At 48.0% G+C, this 17,129-nt stretch overlaps 1 protein-coding gene across 1 annotated transcript in view; it reads right to left on the bottom strand.

Annotated features, from left to right (window-relative positions):
* The window catches only part of KDM3B (lysine demethylase 3B), a 61,171-nt gene extending 47,918 nt beyond the window's left edge, over positions 1-13,253 (bottom strand). The window contains exons 1-3 of the mRNA XM_040407000.1: positions 12,505-13,253; positions 1,060-1,227; positions 11-124 (exon numbers count right to left, since the gene is read on the bottom strand). Coding sequence (XP_040262934.1) covers positions 11-124; positions 1,060-1,227; positions 12,505-12,669 — 447 coding nt within the window. The 5' untranslated portion in view covers positions 12,670-13,253. The remainder of the gene's footprint in view (positions 1-10; positions 125-1,059; positions 1,228-12,504) is intronic.
* Between the last annotated feature and the right edge of the window lie 3,876 nt (positions 13,254-17,129).

Here is a 17,129-nt window from a genome sequence, read left to right as displayed (position 1 = left end):
GATGGGCTACCTGATAGAGGCGGAGAGTGCTGGCATCTGGAAGGAAATGCAGGATTTCTTCCAACAGAAACTCTATAGGGACCAGGGTTCCCAGGCCCAACTTATCCACCAGAGTTGTGAATGTCTGCAAACAAAACATAGGATGCAAAAAGGGTGAAGATTTTATCTCACATGCCTCTTATTGACATGCTTAATCTAATGCTCTGCCCCCAGTCATCAGCCAAGGATGGCCTACTAAAAGTGCTACCAAAACTCCCAGCCCTTGGAAATGCATCAATCAGAAACAGGGAAACAAGGCTGGTGTCAGTGCTGTAGGCCCAGACAAGACCACTCTACTGTCAAACCCCACCAAGGACCATACTGATCTTTACCACAATTGTTTGTGGTATGTTGACTGGCCTCTTCTTTGAGAAGACCGCCGTTTTAGGCTACATGCACACGACTGTGGTGTGTTTTGCGGCCCTGCAAATCGCAGATCCGCAAAACACGGAAGGCGTCCGTGCGTGTTCCGCAATTTGCAGAATGGCACGGACAGCCATTAATATAACTGCCTATTTTTGTCTGCAAAGCATGTTGCAGATTTCAAAATCCGGACAGCAGATCAATTTCCGCGCCTAAACAAAAAAAAAAGAAAAGAAAAGAGATTCGTCTAATATCATACATTTTGCTGTACGTATTATGCTGCGGTTTTTCCTGTAATCCGCACCGCATGCCGGCACCCTTAGGGATCGGTCACATTCTCAAGTTTCTGGATGCAGTTTTGGAAGCCAAGAGTGAATCATAAAAGTAAATAAAGTATGAAGGACACATGCCACTTCTCTTTTCTGAAGTCACTCCTGGTTTTGGTTTCCAAAGCTGCATCAGGAAACCTGACCACGTGGCTGTACCTTTGGGTTTCCATGAGGCGAGGAATCAGGGTACCTCCCCCAGCTTTTTGCCCCGGTGGATCACATAGGAAGCCACAGAGAAAAAAATTATGTATCTCAACACTATGCCTGGACTGACAGAAAGGCAGAGAAACAACCCAGAATAATTAGATGGAGCAAGCAGGGAGCTCACCAATGCTGGCCAGTGTGTGGGACAAATACGGCTGCCCTGGACAATAATAGGCTCTTTCCTTGGTGACCAAACCAGTGGCCCTTCCAGCAGGATCACCAACACATCTTCTCCATGGACTTGCACCCATGAATGTGGCCTAGAGCTTTTTTCATCAAATTCTACATACACCTGGAAGAAGAAGAAGAAGAAATATGGTTTTGATGGTGCAGACAATGTGGACATTTCTTAATATGGCAGTACACAAAATGATATTCACAGCAGGCCGAATGCCCGGAGTCAATACACCAATTAATTGTCAGGCTGCGTTCACACAGCGTTTTACGGTCTGCCTCACGCACTCCAAATAGATTCAAAAGAGACACTTAAGCATGTTAAAATGCAGGTAAAAAAAATGACAGCCACTTTATATGTGTTTAATGGCTCTTACACGTTTTATGGCTTCTTTTACTTTTTATTTTGTACAGGCATTCTTCCTGGCATTCTTTCAGTTCTATAAAGAAGCCGATGGAGTAACAAAATGCCACAACCAGCACATGCTGCATTCAAAAAACAAAAAGCTACAAAAGTGGCAAAACAGCAGCACGCGCTGAGACAGAGTTACTATTACTGTAAGATTTAGAGTCAGACTACACAGTCTGGCTAATTCGGTGCATCCCTACCTAGACGGTCTAGTAGTCCATGTGTACACCCACCTATTCGTTGACACGGCGAGGTATATTAGGCAAAGCCACTTTCCAGTATGCCATGCTTACAGTAAGCGGAGAAGAAAAATATCTAAACCTTTTAAAGGGGTGTTACCATGACAACAACGTATCCCCCATTGACAGAAGAGAGGAAAAGTGTCTGATGGACAGGGATCTGACTGCCGAGGTCCCCACCAATCATGAGAGCAGAGACACATCTCTCCTTGTTTGAATGGAGCAGCGGACACGCATGCGCAGGACTGCTCCATTGAAACCCCACCAAGGACCATACTGATCTTGATCACAATTGTTTGTGGTATGTTGACTGGCCTCTTCTTTGAGAAGACCGCCGTTTTACACTGCAATTTTGGCCTCAAGTACTATAAGGCTATTGAAGCACTCATCACCCACGGCCTAGGTGGGCTGCACACAGTGGAAATTTGTGTGCACCAAAACTGCACAAAAACAACACATAAATCTGCACAATTTATTGCAGTTTTTATGCGTTTGGATTTGATGCGGTTTTGCTGCAGATCTAACTCAAATGAATGGAGTGGTGGCACGCTTGCATTCTGCTGATCCATTCAAACAGGGGAACATGGCCCCCCCATACTCATGACCGTTGCGGCCCCATCGGCTGGACTCCCATTGATCAGAAGCCTATCCCCTACCTTGTGGATACGGGATAAGTTGTTATAATGGGACAACCCTCTTTAATAAGGCTCCATTCACACATCCGTGTGTGTTTTGCAGATCCACAAAACACGGAGACCGGCAATGTGCGTTCCGCATTTTGAGGACCGCACATCGCCGGCACTTAATAGAAAATGCCTAATCTTGTCCGCGGTTGCGGACAAGAATAGTACATGTTCTATTTTTTGGGGGGGAACGGAAATGCGGACCCAGAAGTGCGGCCCCATAGAAATGAATGGGTCCGCAATGCCGTTCCGCAAAATGCAGAACAGAATTGCGGATGTGTGAATGGAGCCTAAATGCAGTGTAATCCGCTCACTCTGCCCCTATGTATGGAGACCTTCAATATTTCCCCGAATATTTAATTGCATGCATCAATAGAAGAAACTTTGTAATACGGTATAAAGAAAAATGCCTTTTTCAGCAGTTTTACTTCCCCCATCCTAAACTAACATTCTACAAGATAGACCGTCACCTCTCTTCTCCGAAGACTATGATGGGCAGCAGGTAATCTAATCCTTTAAAGTACAAGAAAAACATTAAAAACACATCAAGACGGCGCGTAAAAAAGCCCTTTTCCCAGCATATGCTTTATATCATTTATGTCAGGCCTTATAGGTTTGTGTATTTGCAGCCAGAGAAAAAGGCACTGTGGGAAATAGTAAGATGATCATTTGTGTGTAGTTCTGATGTAGGTTCTGCACTATACGCCACTATTCACCCTCAAAGGGGTTCTCTGGGATTTATCCTCAGAAAAGGTCATCAATATCAGATGGGAAGGTGTCCGACTGTAGGAAGAGGCCGCGGTGCTCCATGGGCACTTTTGCCATGTGATGTCACGTTCATCAGTCACATGCAGCTCACCCCATTCCTTCAGTCAATGGGGCTGCACTGCAATACCAAGCACAGCCGCTATACGATAAACGTTGCTGTTCTTGGTGAGCTGAGAGGAGGCTGCAGCGGAGTAGCTGATTTGCAGGGGCGCCAGGAGTGGGAACCCTGCTGATATCATATTATTATTCCTGAGAATAGCTCATCAATATTTAACCCCTGGAGAACCCCTTTGAAAGGTAATGTCTCTAGTGGAGAACACATCCTTGATATGGTAGCTGATGCTACAATTCATTTACCCGTATATCCCGTATGACTTTGACGTGAAAACCTCTGTGTGAAATCAGAAGCATAGTTAGGTACAATACAGCCTAAATTCCAGCTCTGTACTTAGGCTACTTTCACACTCACGTTTTGGGCGGATACGTCATGGACGGAACCGTTCAGATAATACCCCCCGTCTGCATCTGTTCAGAACGGATCCGTTTGTATTATCTTTAATATAGCCAAGACGGATCTGTTTTGAACACCATTGAAAGTCAATGGAGGACGGATCAGTATTCTATTGTGCCATAGAAAAAGGATCCGTCCACACATTGACGTACATTGTGTGCCAGAACCGATCCGTTTGGCTCAGTTTCGTTTGACGGACAGAAAAATGCTGAAAGCAGCGTTTTGGTGTCCGCCTCCAGAGCCGAATGAAGACGGAACGGAGACAAACTGATGCATTCTGAGCGGATCCTTTTCCATTCAGAAGGCATTAGGATGCAAACTGATCAGTTTTGGACCGCTTGTAAGAGGCCAGAACGAAGTGCACAAACGCCAAAACGCCAGTGTGAAAGTAGACCTAGCGTTAATATGTCTTGCAGTGGAGCAGTAGTGGGCATGTCAGTCCATGAATTCATAAGACCTCATGCAACACAGCAGCTCATGTACTTTCCAGGGACGTTTCGATCCTCCAAGGCCTTCATTTCCAGAGCCGCAACGGGCCCAACTGTGAGGTTTGTATGAAAAAGTAGTGCCCTTTCCCCCAGCTGAGATTAAGGTCTGGGAGGACGATGATGTCCCTGGCCACCATAACAAAATGTGTATATATATGTTGCATGAGATCCTAAAAATTCTATAGCTATAATATAATATAATAAAAAAAATTCACTTTTGCATCAACCTAGGGAGTGCTGAATTTTCTATTACACAACATATTATGTCAGTAACGTGGACGGATTATACATCTGTACAGACATGTGAATCTAGCCAAAGTTGCAGTCTGCAATCTTCATTTACTATCACTTTTCTCATGTCGATGTGTTCCTCTCCAGTAGGGCTGCACGATAAATCGAAAAAATAATCGAATCGCGATAATCGGCAAATGCGATATGGCGATTTGGCCGACCCGAAAATGCCGCGATTATATATGAAGGGGCCCCGCGCACATAACTGGCTTTGTGTGTAAAGTAGTTTACTAGTGTGTGAAACAATCTCTCTTCTATTGATAACATGGCCAGCCTCTGTACTCACTGTCACGATGAATGCACTGCAGCGAACGGGCCGGCCGGCGCGTGACTGACGTCACTTAGTAACGCTCCTGCTTCCTGAGGTGGGAGGAGCGTTACTAAGTGTCACGCGCCGGACAGCCAGCTCGCTGCAGTGCGTTCATAGTGACAGTGAGTACAGAGGCTGGCCATGTTATCAATAGGAGAGAGATTGTTTTACACACTAGTAAAATACTTTACACACAAAGCCAGTTATGTGCACAGTTTAGGACACATGAGGGGACACATAGGGCCATGAGGGGAACCAGCATAAAATGCTATATGTCTTATGCTGCCCCCCCTCATGGCCCTATGTGTCATAGCACACATCCCCTATAACAGCGCCCCCCACAGATCCACCCCGTAACAGCGCCCCCCACAGATCCACCCCGTAACAGCGCCCCCCACAGATCCACCCCGTAACAGCGCCCCCCACAGATCCACCCCGTAACAGCGCCCCCCACAGATCCACCCCGTAACAGCGTCCCCCACAGATCCACCCCGTAACAGCGTCCCCCACAGATCCACCCCGTAACAGCGTCCCCCACAGATCCACCCCGTAACAGCGTCCCCCACAGATCCACCCCGTAAAAGCGTCCCCCACAGATCCACCCCGTAACAGCGTCCCCCACAGATCCACCCCGTAACAGCGTCCCCCACAGATCCACCCCGTAACAGCGTCCCCCACAGATCCACCCCGTAACAGCGTCCCCCACAGATCCACCCCGTAACAGCGTCCCCCACAGATCCACCCCGTAACAGCGTCCCCCACAGATCCACCCCGTAACAGCGTCCCCCACAGATCCACCCCGTAACAGCGTCCCCCACAGATCCACCCCGTAACAGCGTCCCCCACAGATCCACCCCGTAACAGCGTCCCCCACAGATCCACCCCGTAACAGCGTCCCCCACAGATCCACCCCGTAACAGCGTCCCCCACAGATCCACCCCGTAACAGCGTCCCCCACAGATCCACCCCGTAACAGCGTCCCCCACAGATCCACCCCGTAACAGCGTCCCCCACAGATCCACCCCGTAACAGCGTCCCCCACAGATCCACCCCGTAACAGCGTCCCCCACAGATCCACCCCGTAACAGCGTCCCCCACAGATCCACCCCGTAACAGCGTCCCCCACAGATCCACCCCGTAACAGCGTCCCCCACAGATCCACCCCGTAACAGCGCCCCCCACAGATCCACCCCGTAACAGCGTCCCCCACAGATCCACCCCGTAACAGCGTCCCCCACAGATCCACCCCGTAACAGCGTCCCCCACAGATCCACCCCGTAACAGCGTCCCCCACAGATCCACCCCGTAACAGCGTCCCCCACAGATCCACCCCGTAACAGCGTCCCCCACAGATCCACCCCGTAACAGCGTCCCCCACAGATCCACCCCGTAACAGCGTCCCCCACAGATCCACCCCGTAACAGCGTCCCCCACAGATCCACCCCGTAACAGCGTCCTCCACAGATCCACCCCGTAACAGCGTCCTCCACAGATCCACCCCGTAACAGCGTCCTCCACAGATCCACCCCATAACAGCGTCCTCCACAGATCCACCCCATAACAGCGTCCTCCACAGATCCACCCCATAACAGCGTCCTCCACAGATCCACCCCATAACAGCGTCCTCCACAGATCCACCCCATAACAGCGTCCTCCACAGATCCACCCCCTAACAGCGTCCTCCACAGATCCACCCCATAACAGCGTCCTCCACAGATCCACCCCGTAACAGCGTCCTCCACAGATCCACCCCATAACAGCGTCCTCCACAGATCCACCCCATAACAGCGTCCTCCACAGATCCACCCCATAACAGCGTCCTCCACAGATCCACCCCATAACAGCGTCCTCCACAGATCCACCCCATAACAGCGTCCTCCACAGATCCACCCCATAAGAGTGCATCATCCACAGATCCCCTATAACTATGTCATACCCAGCCGCGTCAGCGGCTCATATGGGAAAATCCAAGCAAATAGACTTCTAGCACAATTCCCTTAAAATATTGCATCGCATATCGTTATCGCAATTTTTAGGGCCCTAATCGCAATCGCACAAAATTCCCATATCGTGCAGCCCTACTCTAAAGCAATACATGCTGGAAGTGAGGCCTGTATAGCCCAGATGCTGCTGCCTTCACTAGCTCTTGTGTATCCATCCAGCTTCATACCTGCTCTGCTTTTCTCTTCTACAGCCCATGAGAGATCTCTTCTCCCAGGTGTGTGACCCTCCCGCCTTGCAGGTTCTGTCCGCTCACTGTACACACATACACAGCCAGTTTCATTCACCCACTCCTCCTGCAGACCCTACCTGTATGTTCCTATCTAGAGATGAGCGAATTTCAGATTTTGAAATTCGTTCACGCTTCGTTTACTGGTAAAAGGTGAATTGCATTATGGATTCCGTAACCACGGACCATAACGCAATTCTATGACGGAATGCCTTTAGAGGCATTCCGTCATAATAAAAGTCTACGGGCTGCAAAACAGATCTGTCCCGTTTCCTTTATGCAGAAAAGGACTCCCCTGCATAACGGAAATGGGACGGATCCGTTCTGGAGCCCATAGACTCCTCAGAATAGGAATAGCAGATGTAAATGTTAAGTTTTACTGAATCTTTTACCATAAAACTATATATCAATCTGCTCAGCTCCTCCTGCTTTATAACATGTTGCCTATAGATTTTAATAGGTTCTGCTCAGCTCCTCCTGTTCCATAACATGTTGACTGCAGATTGTAATAAATTCTGCTCAGCTCCTCCTGCTCTATAACATGCTGCCTGCAGTTTGTAATTATGGATGAGCAAATCAACGCTAGAGCTCCGTACAGTATTAAAACAAAGTTTTATGCGAATCGACTTCAGATGTTTCATCCTGCTCTATAACATGCTGCCTGCAGATTGGAATACGTTCTGCTCAGCTCCTCCTGCTCTATAACATACCTGCAGATTGTAATACGTTCTGCTCAGCTCCTCCTGCTCTATACCATGCTGCCTGCAGACTGTAATACACTCTGCTCAGCTCCTCCTGCTCTATACCATGCTGCCTGCAGATTGTAATACGTTCTGCTCAGCTTCTCCTGCTCTATAACATACCTGCAGATTGTAATATGTTCTGCTCAGCTCCTCCTGCTCTATAACATGCTGCCTGCAGACTAACATGTTCTGCTCAGCTCCTTCTGCTCTATAACATGCTGCCTGCAGACTGTAATAGGTTCTGCTCAGCTCCTCCTGCTCTATAACATGCTGCCTGCAGATTGTAATACGTTCTGCTCAGCTCCTCCTGCTCTATAACATGCTGCCTGCAGATTGTAATATGTTCTGCTCAGCTTCTCCTGCTCTAGCGTGCTGCCTGCAGATTGTAATACGTTCTGCTCAGCTCCTCCTGCTCTATAACATGCTGCCTGCAGACTGTAATAGGTTCTGCTCAGCTCCTCCTGCTCTTTAACATGCTGCCTGTAGATTGTAATATGTTCTGGTGAGCTCCTCCTGCTCTATAACATGCTGCTCGCAGATTGTAATACGTTCTGCTCAGCTCCTCCTGCTCTATAACAAGCTGCCTGCAGATTGTAATACGTTCTGCTCAGCTCCTCCTGCTCTATAACATGCTGCCTGCAGATTGGAATACGTTCTGCTCAGCTCCTCCTGCTCTATAACATACCTGCAGATTGTAATACGTTCTGCTCAGCTCCTCCTGCTCTATACCATGCTGCCTGCAGACTGTAATACACTCTGCTCAGCTCCTCCTGCTCTATACCATGCTGCCTGCAGATTGTAATACGTTCTGCTCAGCTTCTCCTGCTCTATAACATACCTGCAGATTGTAATATGTTCTGCTCAGCTCCTCCTGCTCTATAACATGCTGCCTGCAGACTAACATGTTCTGCTCAGCTCCTTCTGCTCTATAACATGCTGCCTGCAGACTGTAATAGGTTCTGCTCAGCTCCTCCTGCTCTATAACATGCTGCCTGCAGATTGTAATACGTTCTGCTCAGCTCCTCCTGTTCTATAACATGCTGCCTGCAGATTGTAATATGTTCTGCTCAGCTTCTCCTGCTCTAGCGTGCTGCCTGCAGATTGTAATACGTTCTGCTCAGCTCCTCCTGCTCTATAACATGCTGCCTGCAGACTGTAATAGGTTCTGCTCAGCTCCTCCTGCTCTTTAACATGCTGCCTGTAGATTGTAATATGTTCTGGTGAGCTCCTCCTGCTCTATAACATGCTGCTCGCAGATTGTAATACGTTCTGCTCAGCTCCTCCTGCTCTATAACAAGCTGCCTGCAGATTGTAATACGTTCTGCTCAGCTCCTCCTGCTCTATAACATGCTGCCTGCAGATTGTAATATGTTCTGCTCAACTCCTCCTGCTCTATAACATGCTGCCTGCAGATTGGAATACGTTCTGCTCAGCTCCTCCTGCTCTATAACATACCTGCAGATTGTAATACGTTCTGCTCAGCTCCTCCTGCTCTATACCATGCTGCCTGCAGACTGTAATACACTCTGCTCAGCTCCTCCTGCTCTATACCATGCTGCCTGCAGATTGTAATACGTTCTGCTCAGCTTCTCCTGCTCTATAACATACCTGCAGATTGTAATATGTTCTGCTCAGCTCCTCCTGCTCTATAACATGCTGCCTGCAGACTAACATGTTCTGCTCAGCTCCTTCTGCTCTATAACATGCTGCCTGCAGACTGTAATAGGTTCTGCTCAGCTCCTCCTGCTCTATAACATGCTGCCTGCAGATTGTAATACGTTCTGCTCAGCTCCTCCTGTTCTATAACATGCTGCCTGCAGATTGTAATATGTTCTGCTCAGCTTCTCCTGCTCTAGCGTGCTGCCTGCAGATTGTAATACGTTCTGCTCAGCTCCTCCTGCTCTATAACATGCTGCCTGCAGACTGTAATAGGTTCTGCTCAGCTCCTCCTGCTCTTTAACATGCTGCCTGTAGATTGTAATATGTTCTGGTGAGCTCCTCCTGCTCTATAACATGCTGCTCGCAGATTGTAATACGTTCTGCTCAGCTCCTCCTGCTCTATAACAAGCTGCCTGCAGATTGTAATACGTTCTGCTCAGCTCCTCCTGCTCTATAACATGCTGCCTGCAGATTGTAATATGTTCTGCTCAACTCCTCCTGCTCTATAACATGCTGCCTGCAGATTGTAATATGTTCTGCTCAGCTCCTCCTGCTCTAGAACATGCTGCCTGCAGACTAACATGTTCTGCTCAGCTCCTCCTGCTCTATAACATGCTGCCTGCAGATTGGAATACGTTCTGCTCAGCTCCTCCTGCTCTATAACATGCTGCCTGCAGACTAACATGTTCTGCTCAGCTCCTCCTGCTCTATAACATGCTGCCTGCAGACTAACATGCTGCCTGCAGACTGTAATAGATTCTGCTCAGCTCCTCCTGCTCTATAACATGCTGCCTGCAGACTAACATGTTCTGCTCAGCTCCTCCTGCTCTATAACATGCTGCCTGCAGATTGTAATACGTTCTGCTCAGCTCCTCCTGCTCTATAACATGCTGCCTGCAGACTGTAATAGGTTCTGCTCAGCTCCTCCTGCTCTATAACATGCTGCCTGCAGACTAACATGTTCTGCTCAGCTCCTCCTGCTCTATAACATGCTGCCTGCAGACTAACATGTTCTGCTCAGCTCCTCCTGCTCTATAACATGCTGCCTGCAGATTGTAATACGTTCTGCTCAGCTCCTCCTGCTCTATAACATGCTGCCTGCAGACTAACATGTTCTGCTCAGCTCCTCCTGCTCTATAACATGCTGCCTGCAGACTGTAATAGGTTCTGCTCAGCTCCTCCTGCTCTATAACATGCTGCCTGCAGACTGTAATAGGTTCTGCTCAGCTCCTCCTGCTCTATAGCCTGCAGATTGTAAAACGTTCTGCTCAGCTCCTCCTGCTCTATAGCCTGCAGATTGTAATACGTTCTGCTCAGCTCCTCCTGCTCTAAAGCCTGCAGATTGTAATACGTTCTGCTCAGCTCCTCCTGCTCTATAACATGCTGCCTGCAGACTAACATGTTCTGCTCAGCTCCTCCTGCTCTATAACATGCTGCCTGCAGACTAACATGTTCTGCTCAGCTCCTCCTGCTCTATAACATGCTGCCTGCAGATTGTAATACGTTCTGCTCAGCTCCTCCTGCTCTATAACATGCTGCCTGCAGACTAACATGTTCTGCTCAGCTCCTCCTGCTCTATAACATGCTGCCTGCAGACTGTAATAGGTTCTGCTCAGCTCCTCCTGCTCTAACATGCTGCCTGCAGACTAACATGTTCTGCTCAGCTCCTCCTGCTCTATAACATGCTGCCTGCAGATTGTAATACGTTCTGCTCAGCTCCTCCTGCTCTATAACATGCTGCCTGCAGACTAACATGCTGCCTGCAGACTGTAATAGGTTCTGCTCAGCTCCTCCTGCTCTATAACATGCTGCCTGCAGACTGTAATAGGTTCTGCTCAGCTCCTCCTGCTCTATAACATGCTGCCTGCAGACTAACATGTTCTGCTCAGCTCCTCCTGCTCTATAACATGCTGCCTGCAGATTGTAATACGTTCTGCTCAGCTCCTCCTGCTCTATAACATGCTGCCTGCAGACTGTAAAATGTTCTGCTCAGCTCCTCCTGCTCTATAGCCTGCAGATTGTAAAACGTTCTGCTCAGCTCCTCCTGCTCTATAGCCTGCAGATTGTAATACGTTCTGCTCAGCTCCTCCTGCTCTATAGCCTGCAGATTGTAATACGTTCTGCTCAGCTCCTCCTGCTCTATAGCCTGCAGATTGTAATACGTTCTGCTCAGCTCCTCCTGCTCTATAGCCTGCAGATTGTAATACGTTCTGCTCAGCTCCTCCTGCCTCATAACATGCTGCCTGCAGACTGTAAAACGTTCTGCTCAGCTCCTCCTGCTCTATAGCCTGCAGATTGTAAAATGTTCTGCTCAGCTCCTCCTGCTCTATAGCCTGCAGATTGTAATACGTTCTGCTCAGCTCCTCCTGCTCTATAACATGCTGCTCGCAGACTGAACTACATTTTTGACAGATTTTCTTTTAATTTTGCATTTAGAAAGCAAATAAATAATAAGAGTCAGTTTAAATTTACCCCCAAAACACAGGGACAGGTATCAGGAGTAGGGATGAGCAAACTTGTGTTTTCAAGTTCAGGTTATCTAAGAATTCCATTATGGATTCCGCTACCAGGCACCGTAACGTATTGTCTGTGGTTGCAGAATCCTTAGATAACCCGAACCTTAAACACAAGTTCACTCATCCCTAGTCAGGAGGAATAACAGAGGAACAGCACAAAGAAGAGACTGACAGGTGAGATGAGTTTGTCCTTCTGCTTTTACTTGGAGACAGAGGATCCCTGTAAGCACCTGGCCTCACACAGGGGCCATGACTAGCCTAACTGCTAGACTTTCTGCCCTGGTCAGTCACGTGGCTAGCTAGCCGATTAACCCTTGCTTGTCACGTCCTCTAGGAGAGAAAGTTTAGGCTGTATAAGTGGCAGGGGAGCAATGAGCGTGGCACTATGAAATGTTTACATTGGGGATGGGGGAGGGGCTGCAGTCACGGGGCCGGGGATGGCAGCACCGGGGGTGGGCCGGACTAGGCCCGGACAAGACACCGTGCCCCGAGTGATTCCGGACTACGGAAGAAAGCGTTCTCACAACCAGCTAGGAGTGGCCACTTACCGCCAGCTCCTCGGGCGCCGCTCCTTTGAGCCCTCGCACAGTTCCGCCCTCCCAGGCCCTCTTCCCCAACGGGATAGACGGATCTGGGACTCCCTCCCGTCTGGAAGAGTTCTCGTCAAACAGCAGCCTCAGCCGCTTCCCCACTGGAGACACCGGGGCCGCCATGTCCAGCAGTGCTCTCCGGCCGGTTACCGCGCGATCCCCGGACGTGGAAGGAGCGAGGCCTTTGCAGCACCCGCGGAGACAACGCGTTACACAACAACGCCGCCGTGCGGCTGGGAGTGCATTGCGAGGAGTCAACGGCGCCCCGTGTGGTGAGGAGGGGAACAACCACCAAAACAATGCATTAAACCGCCCTAGGTTGTATGTAGTCCGGGCTCTAGCGCCCCCTTCCGACAGGGATCTCCAGCAACAGAACAACCCACCCCTTCAGCTGTGTAGACAAGTCAGAGCTACAATGCGCAGCGCCCCTAGTGGTATGGAGGGCATGGCGCTTACTTATCCTAGAGAACAACAGGGATTCGATTGATACAGCAGGAGAGGAGATGGCTAGAAATGAGGAGGAAGGTTGCGGGCTGGGGACTGAACCGCATGAGGCTGGCAAATAGCCGCCCCGTCACGTGGTCTGGACACCCGGAGAAGATGGGCACGCCCCTAACGTACGGATCACAAACGTCTCATCCAGATCGTATGGGCGTGGCCTTCAGAATAATGGGGAGGACACCGAGGAGGTTGTCACCTAGAGAAGGGGCGGGGCCGACTTCTGTTGGGAATTAAAAGGCTATACAGTTTAATTGCTCAGCTACTTGTGTGTGTGTGTATATATATAAATATTGTTTATCACTCAGACTCAGACTTATCACTCTAAGTGGCCCTGGAAAAAATACTAAAAGTGGCCCTGTTTTGTAGTTGAGTCCAATGTGATGGAGGGCAGGGCCAGTAATACCATATTGTGGCAGATTATACCACCACAACAGAGCCAAATAGCACAGTCCATCATAATATACTTAGAAAAGTATGATGGCTCACTGTCGGTAACTCTGGAATAGGTGCTACAAAGCCTAATGACTCACCCAGTCAAAAAAGGCTATAGAATAAAGTATTGGTAAAGGCTGAGCACTCACCACCTGGGCCATAGATGACAAAAGGAGAGTAGTGGGTGAACACCTGAGTCATTTATTATTTAAAAATATAGATATATGGCATAAATTAATATATAAAAAATACATATAATGCATAGAAAACCAATAAAATAAATAAGGTGCAATATGGAATTGCGTATATAGCTGAGGTAGTTACATATAGCAGCAGTATAAAGTGACAGCATAGAGTGGATGTTATTCAGGTGATGTCTCCCCACTGAGGAAGGGGCCACGAATAGACCCCGAAACGCATCTGGTTGATGGACATATATTTTTGCATCTATCCTGGATTTGCCCAGCTCTAACTCCCACTCGGCAGATATATAGCGCGATGATTTGAACATCCGGAATTATCTGGAGACATCACCTGAATAACTCCTACAGTTGGAGACTGTACAGACAAGCGACCGCCAAACTGCTCAAGTCGTTCCAGCTGACAACCTGTAATAAGGTACCGCTGTATCCGACACTGCAGCCACGTGGGACGCCACTGTGTGCAAGTCGTACGGCACTTCAATTACCTCTAACTTTGCAATAAGGTTACATATGCACATCCGCTCTATGCTGTCACTTTATACTGCTGCTATATGTAACTACCTCAGCTATATACGCGATTCCATATTGCACCTTATTTTATTGGTTTTCTATGCATTATATGTATTTTTTAAATATTAATTTATGCCATATATCTATATTTTTTTTAATAATAAATGACTCAGGTGTTCACCTACTACTCTCCTTTTGTCATCTATGGCCCAGGTGGTGAGTGCTCAGCCTTAACCAATACTTCATCACAAAATACTGCCAGCAGCACAAATATGTCCCAAAAAACTTCCACTGCCGGACGTGAGGAGGGCTCAGGCGGCCCTGTGGGCATTAGCCCACCGGGAAATTTCCCTGTAAGGTCTATGGCCAGTCCACCCCTGCAAGGCCCCTCCACACAAACTCCTTGGAGCTCTGAGCCAATCCAAGGCAGGCCACTTTAGATCCAAATTGGCCATACACTGACTCCACCTCCCTCTGATGGGATCCAAGAGGGAAAAAAGGACACTAAATATGGCTAGTTTCACACTAGCGGCAGGCTGTTCCGGCGGGTGAACAGCCTGTTGGATCCGTCCTGCCACTAGTGCACGTGTGCCCCTGGACTGCCGATCCGTCCCCATTGACTATATTGGGGCGGGGGCGGAGTTCCGACGACAGTGCACAGCGAGAGGCAGCTGGACTAACACTACAACATGCAGTACTTTTAGTCCGGCTGCCTCTAGCTGTGCCGCCTCTGGAACTATGGTCAATGGGGACGGAGCGGCAGTCAGGGGGCACACGTGAACTAGCGGCAGGACGGATCCAACAGGCTGTTCACCTGCCGCTAGTGTGAAAGTACCCTTATTCTTATTAAAGGCTGACAATCGGCGCAAGGAGTCTTCTTATGAACACCTGTTCATCGTGAAGGCATTGCTGGTGGAGACAACTAAATCATCTTGTTTGGGCAGCATATCATCCTCTAGAAATAGTCATCTGCTGCCCAGAATGAATTTATATGATGACAAGTGATCACAGTTGCGACCAGATGCGATTGCTGTATGTAACTGCGGCTCTCCCTCTGATGAGCAGGCAATTATCAGGAATGAATGGTTCGTTCCCCAGATTATTGCCTGTAAATAAGGGCCCATCATTAGGCCACTATTAGCTCATTTGCTGGTTGTTCACCACTTTTACAAGACCCCTGAGGTTCACTAATGAAGAGCTAATCGTGACGAGTCCTCTGTAATTCATGAGGGGAACAATAGCCATCTCATTACTTCTCTTCTTCGTAATGGCCACCAAATGTATACAATATACATCAGCGGATATCTCTGAGAAGAGGAAAGGCGTGCTACCCATATGTATACAGGACTGAAACTATGGAATAGTTGGAAGATCGCTTGTTACTTTTCTTCCCTGATGGAGTCAAACATGCAGTGTGATCACAAGGGTGGGGTTACGTTGCTTTTGCAAAAATATGGAGGTATGGTCCTCAAAACCCAGTGGCTTTGGGTTCTTGGGTGTTTTATATAGGGAGTGATGAGGCATCTACAAAGAATGTTCACTGACATTACATATACACTACGGTTGTAGATATATACAGTACTTTTCTGCTTCCCTCTTGCATAGTAGTTAAGGTTGGATTTGTTAAAAAGACATAAGTCCAACCTGTATTCCTGCTATATTGATCCACGGAACAAATCCATGAATCAATGTCCATCTTCCAGTCAATGGAACCAGGGATTCCCAGCCAGTCTCCCAAGCTGGTACTTGCCAGGCCTAAAGCTGCGCAACATCTGCGATCTGTTGAGTGCAGGTACATACAGCTTAGCATGGCCGTTGACCATTGACGGGATCCACTGCCATTTTTGGCCAAAAGCCTCATAAGGATGTAAAAAATGGTTATGGGAACGTGTCCTTCAAAATCCATTTCTTTTCCCACTGAAGAACAGACAAGGATGACATCGGTTGTAGGACTTTATTAAAATATTATAGAGAAATGATTAGGAGACAGAAAACTATCCTAAGAAATCGTTTTCTATGGACTACAAGTGAAAAATTAAAGTATTTGCAGTCAAATTAAAAAAAATGAAGAGGGGGAAAAAAACAATGAAAGTACAGAACACTTGTATACAGACAGCGGTTCAATGTTTCACAGTTTGAGCTATCCAGCTGAAAAAGGCATATTGTTCATTGTCTACAAAAATATATTTCTGACACTCCGAGTAATTTATAAAAAGCTGGTCAGCTGTGCATAACCTGTAACAAACCAACACAAGATTGACCACACAACACTGCACCTTTAGGACACAGGGTCACATCTCAGCTCAGTCCATGCAGGGTTAATACAAGATCACCCATTGCAGATGTGGGGCCACGGTACAGGGAAAGAAACGCTCTAATATCTTCTCCATGCAGATTGGGACATCACCAGTACGGGAAAATAAACCAGACAGGACGCCAATCATTAGGAGTCCTTACCCCAGGGGTAAAATTAAGAGTCTTCAATAATAACCCATGTACGCTACTATGGGACGTATAGGGAAAGAATGCAAATAACGGAATCCCACGGGAACAGAAATCTAATTCAAGCACTGCATGGCCTGTATTTCGTTTTTACAGATTGTCCCCCAAGGGTCCTCCATGTATCTACACGTACTCCACTGTATTATTCTGAACCCCTTAGTGATCCACCGAATGGTTCATGAGATTAAGAAAAGAAACCTGCTATGTGCGTGTCATGCCGAGGCGCAGAAAAGTCTTGCGTTGAGACGATTTATGAAGCTGGTTTTTGAGACAGTATAAAAAAAGGCTCCTTTTAAAGGAGAGCGGATAAAATATGTCAATTCATAGGTAGGAGATTATTTTCTGTGTGCTGGGTTGCTGTTCAACATAAAATACACAAAAAAAAAATAAAAAATCTTAAGACTTTGGTGAGTTGCTTCCTAGACATCCCAGTCA

Source organism: Bufo bufo, chromosome 1 (genome assembly GCF_905171765.1).
Source record: "Bufo bufo chromosome 1, aBufBuf1.1, whole genome shotgun sequence".
In the NCBI taxonomy this organism is placed as follows: domain Eukaryota; kingdom Metazoa; phylum Chordata; class Amphibia; order Anura; family Bufonidae; genus Bufo; species Bufo bufo.
This window is presented reverse-complemented; position numbering and strand designations above follow the sequence as displayed.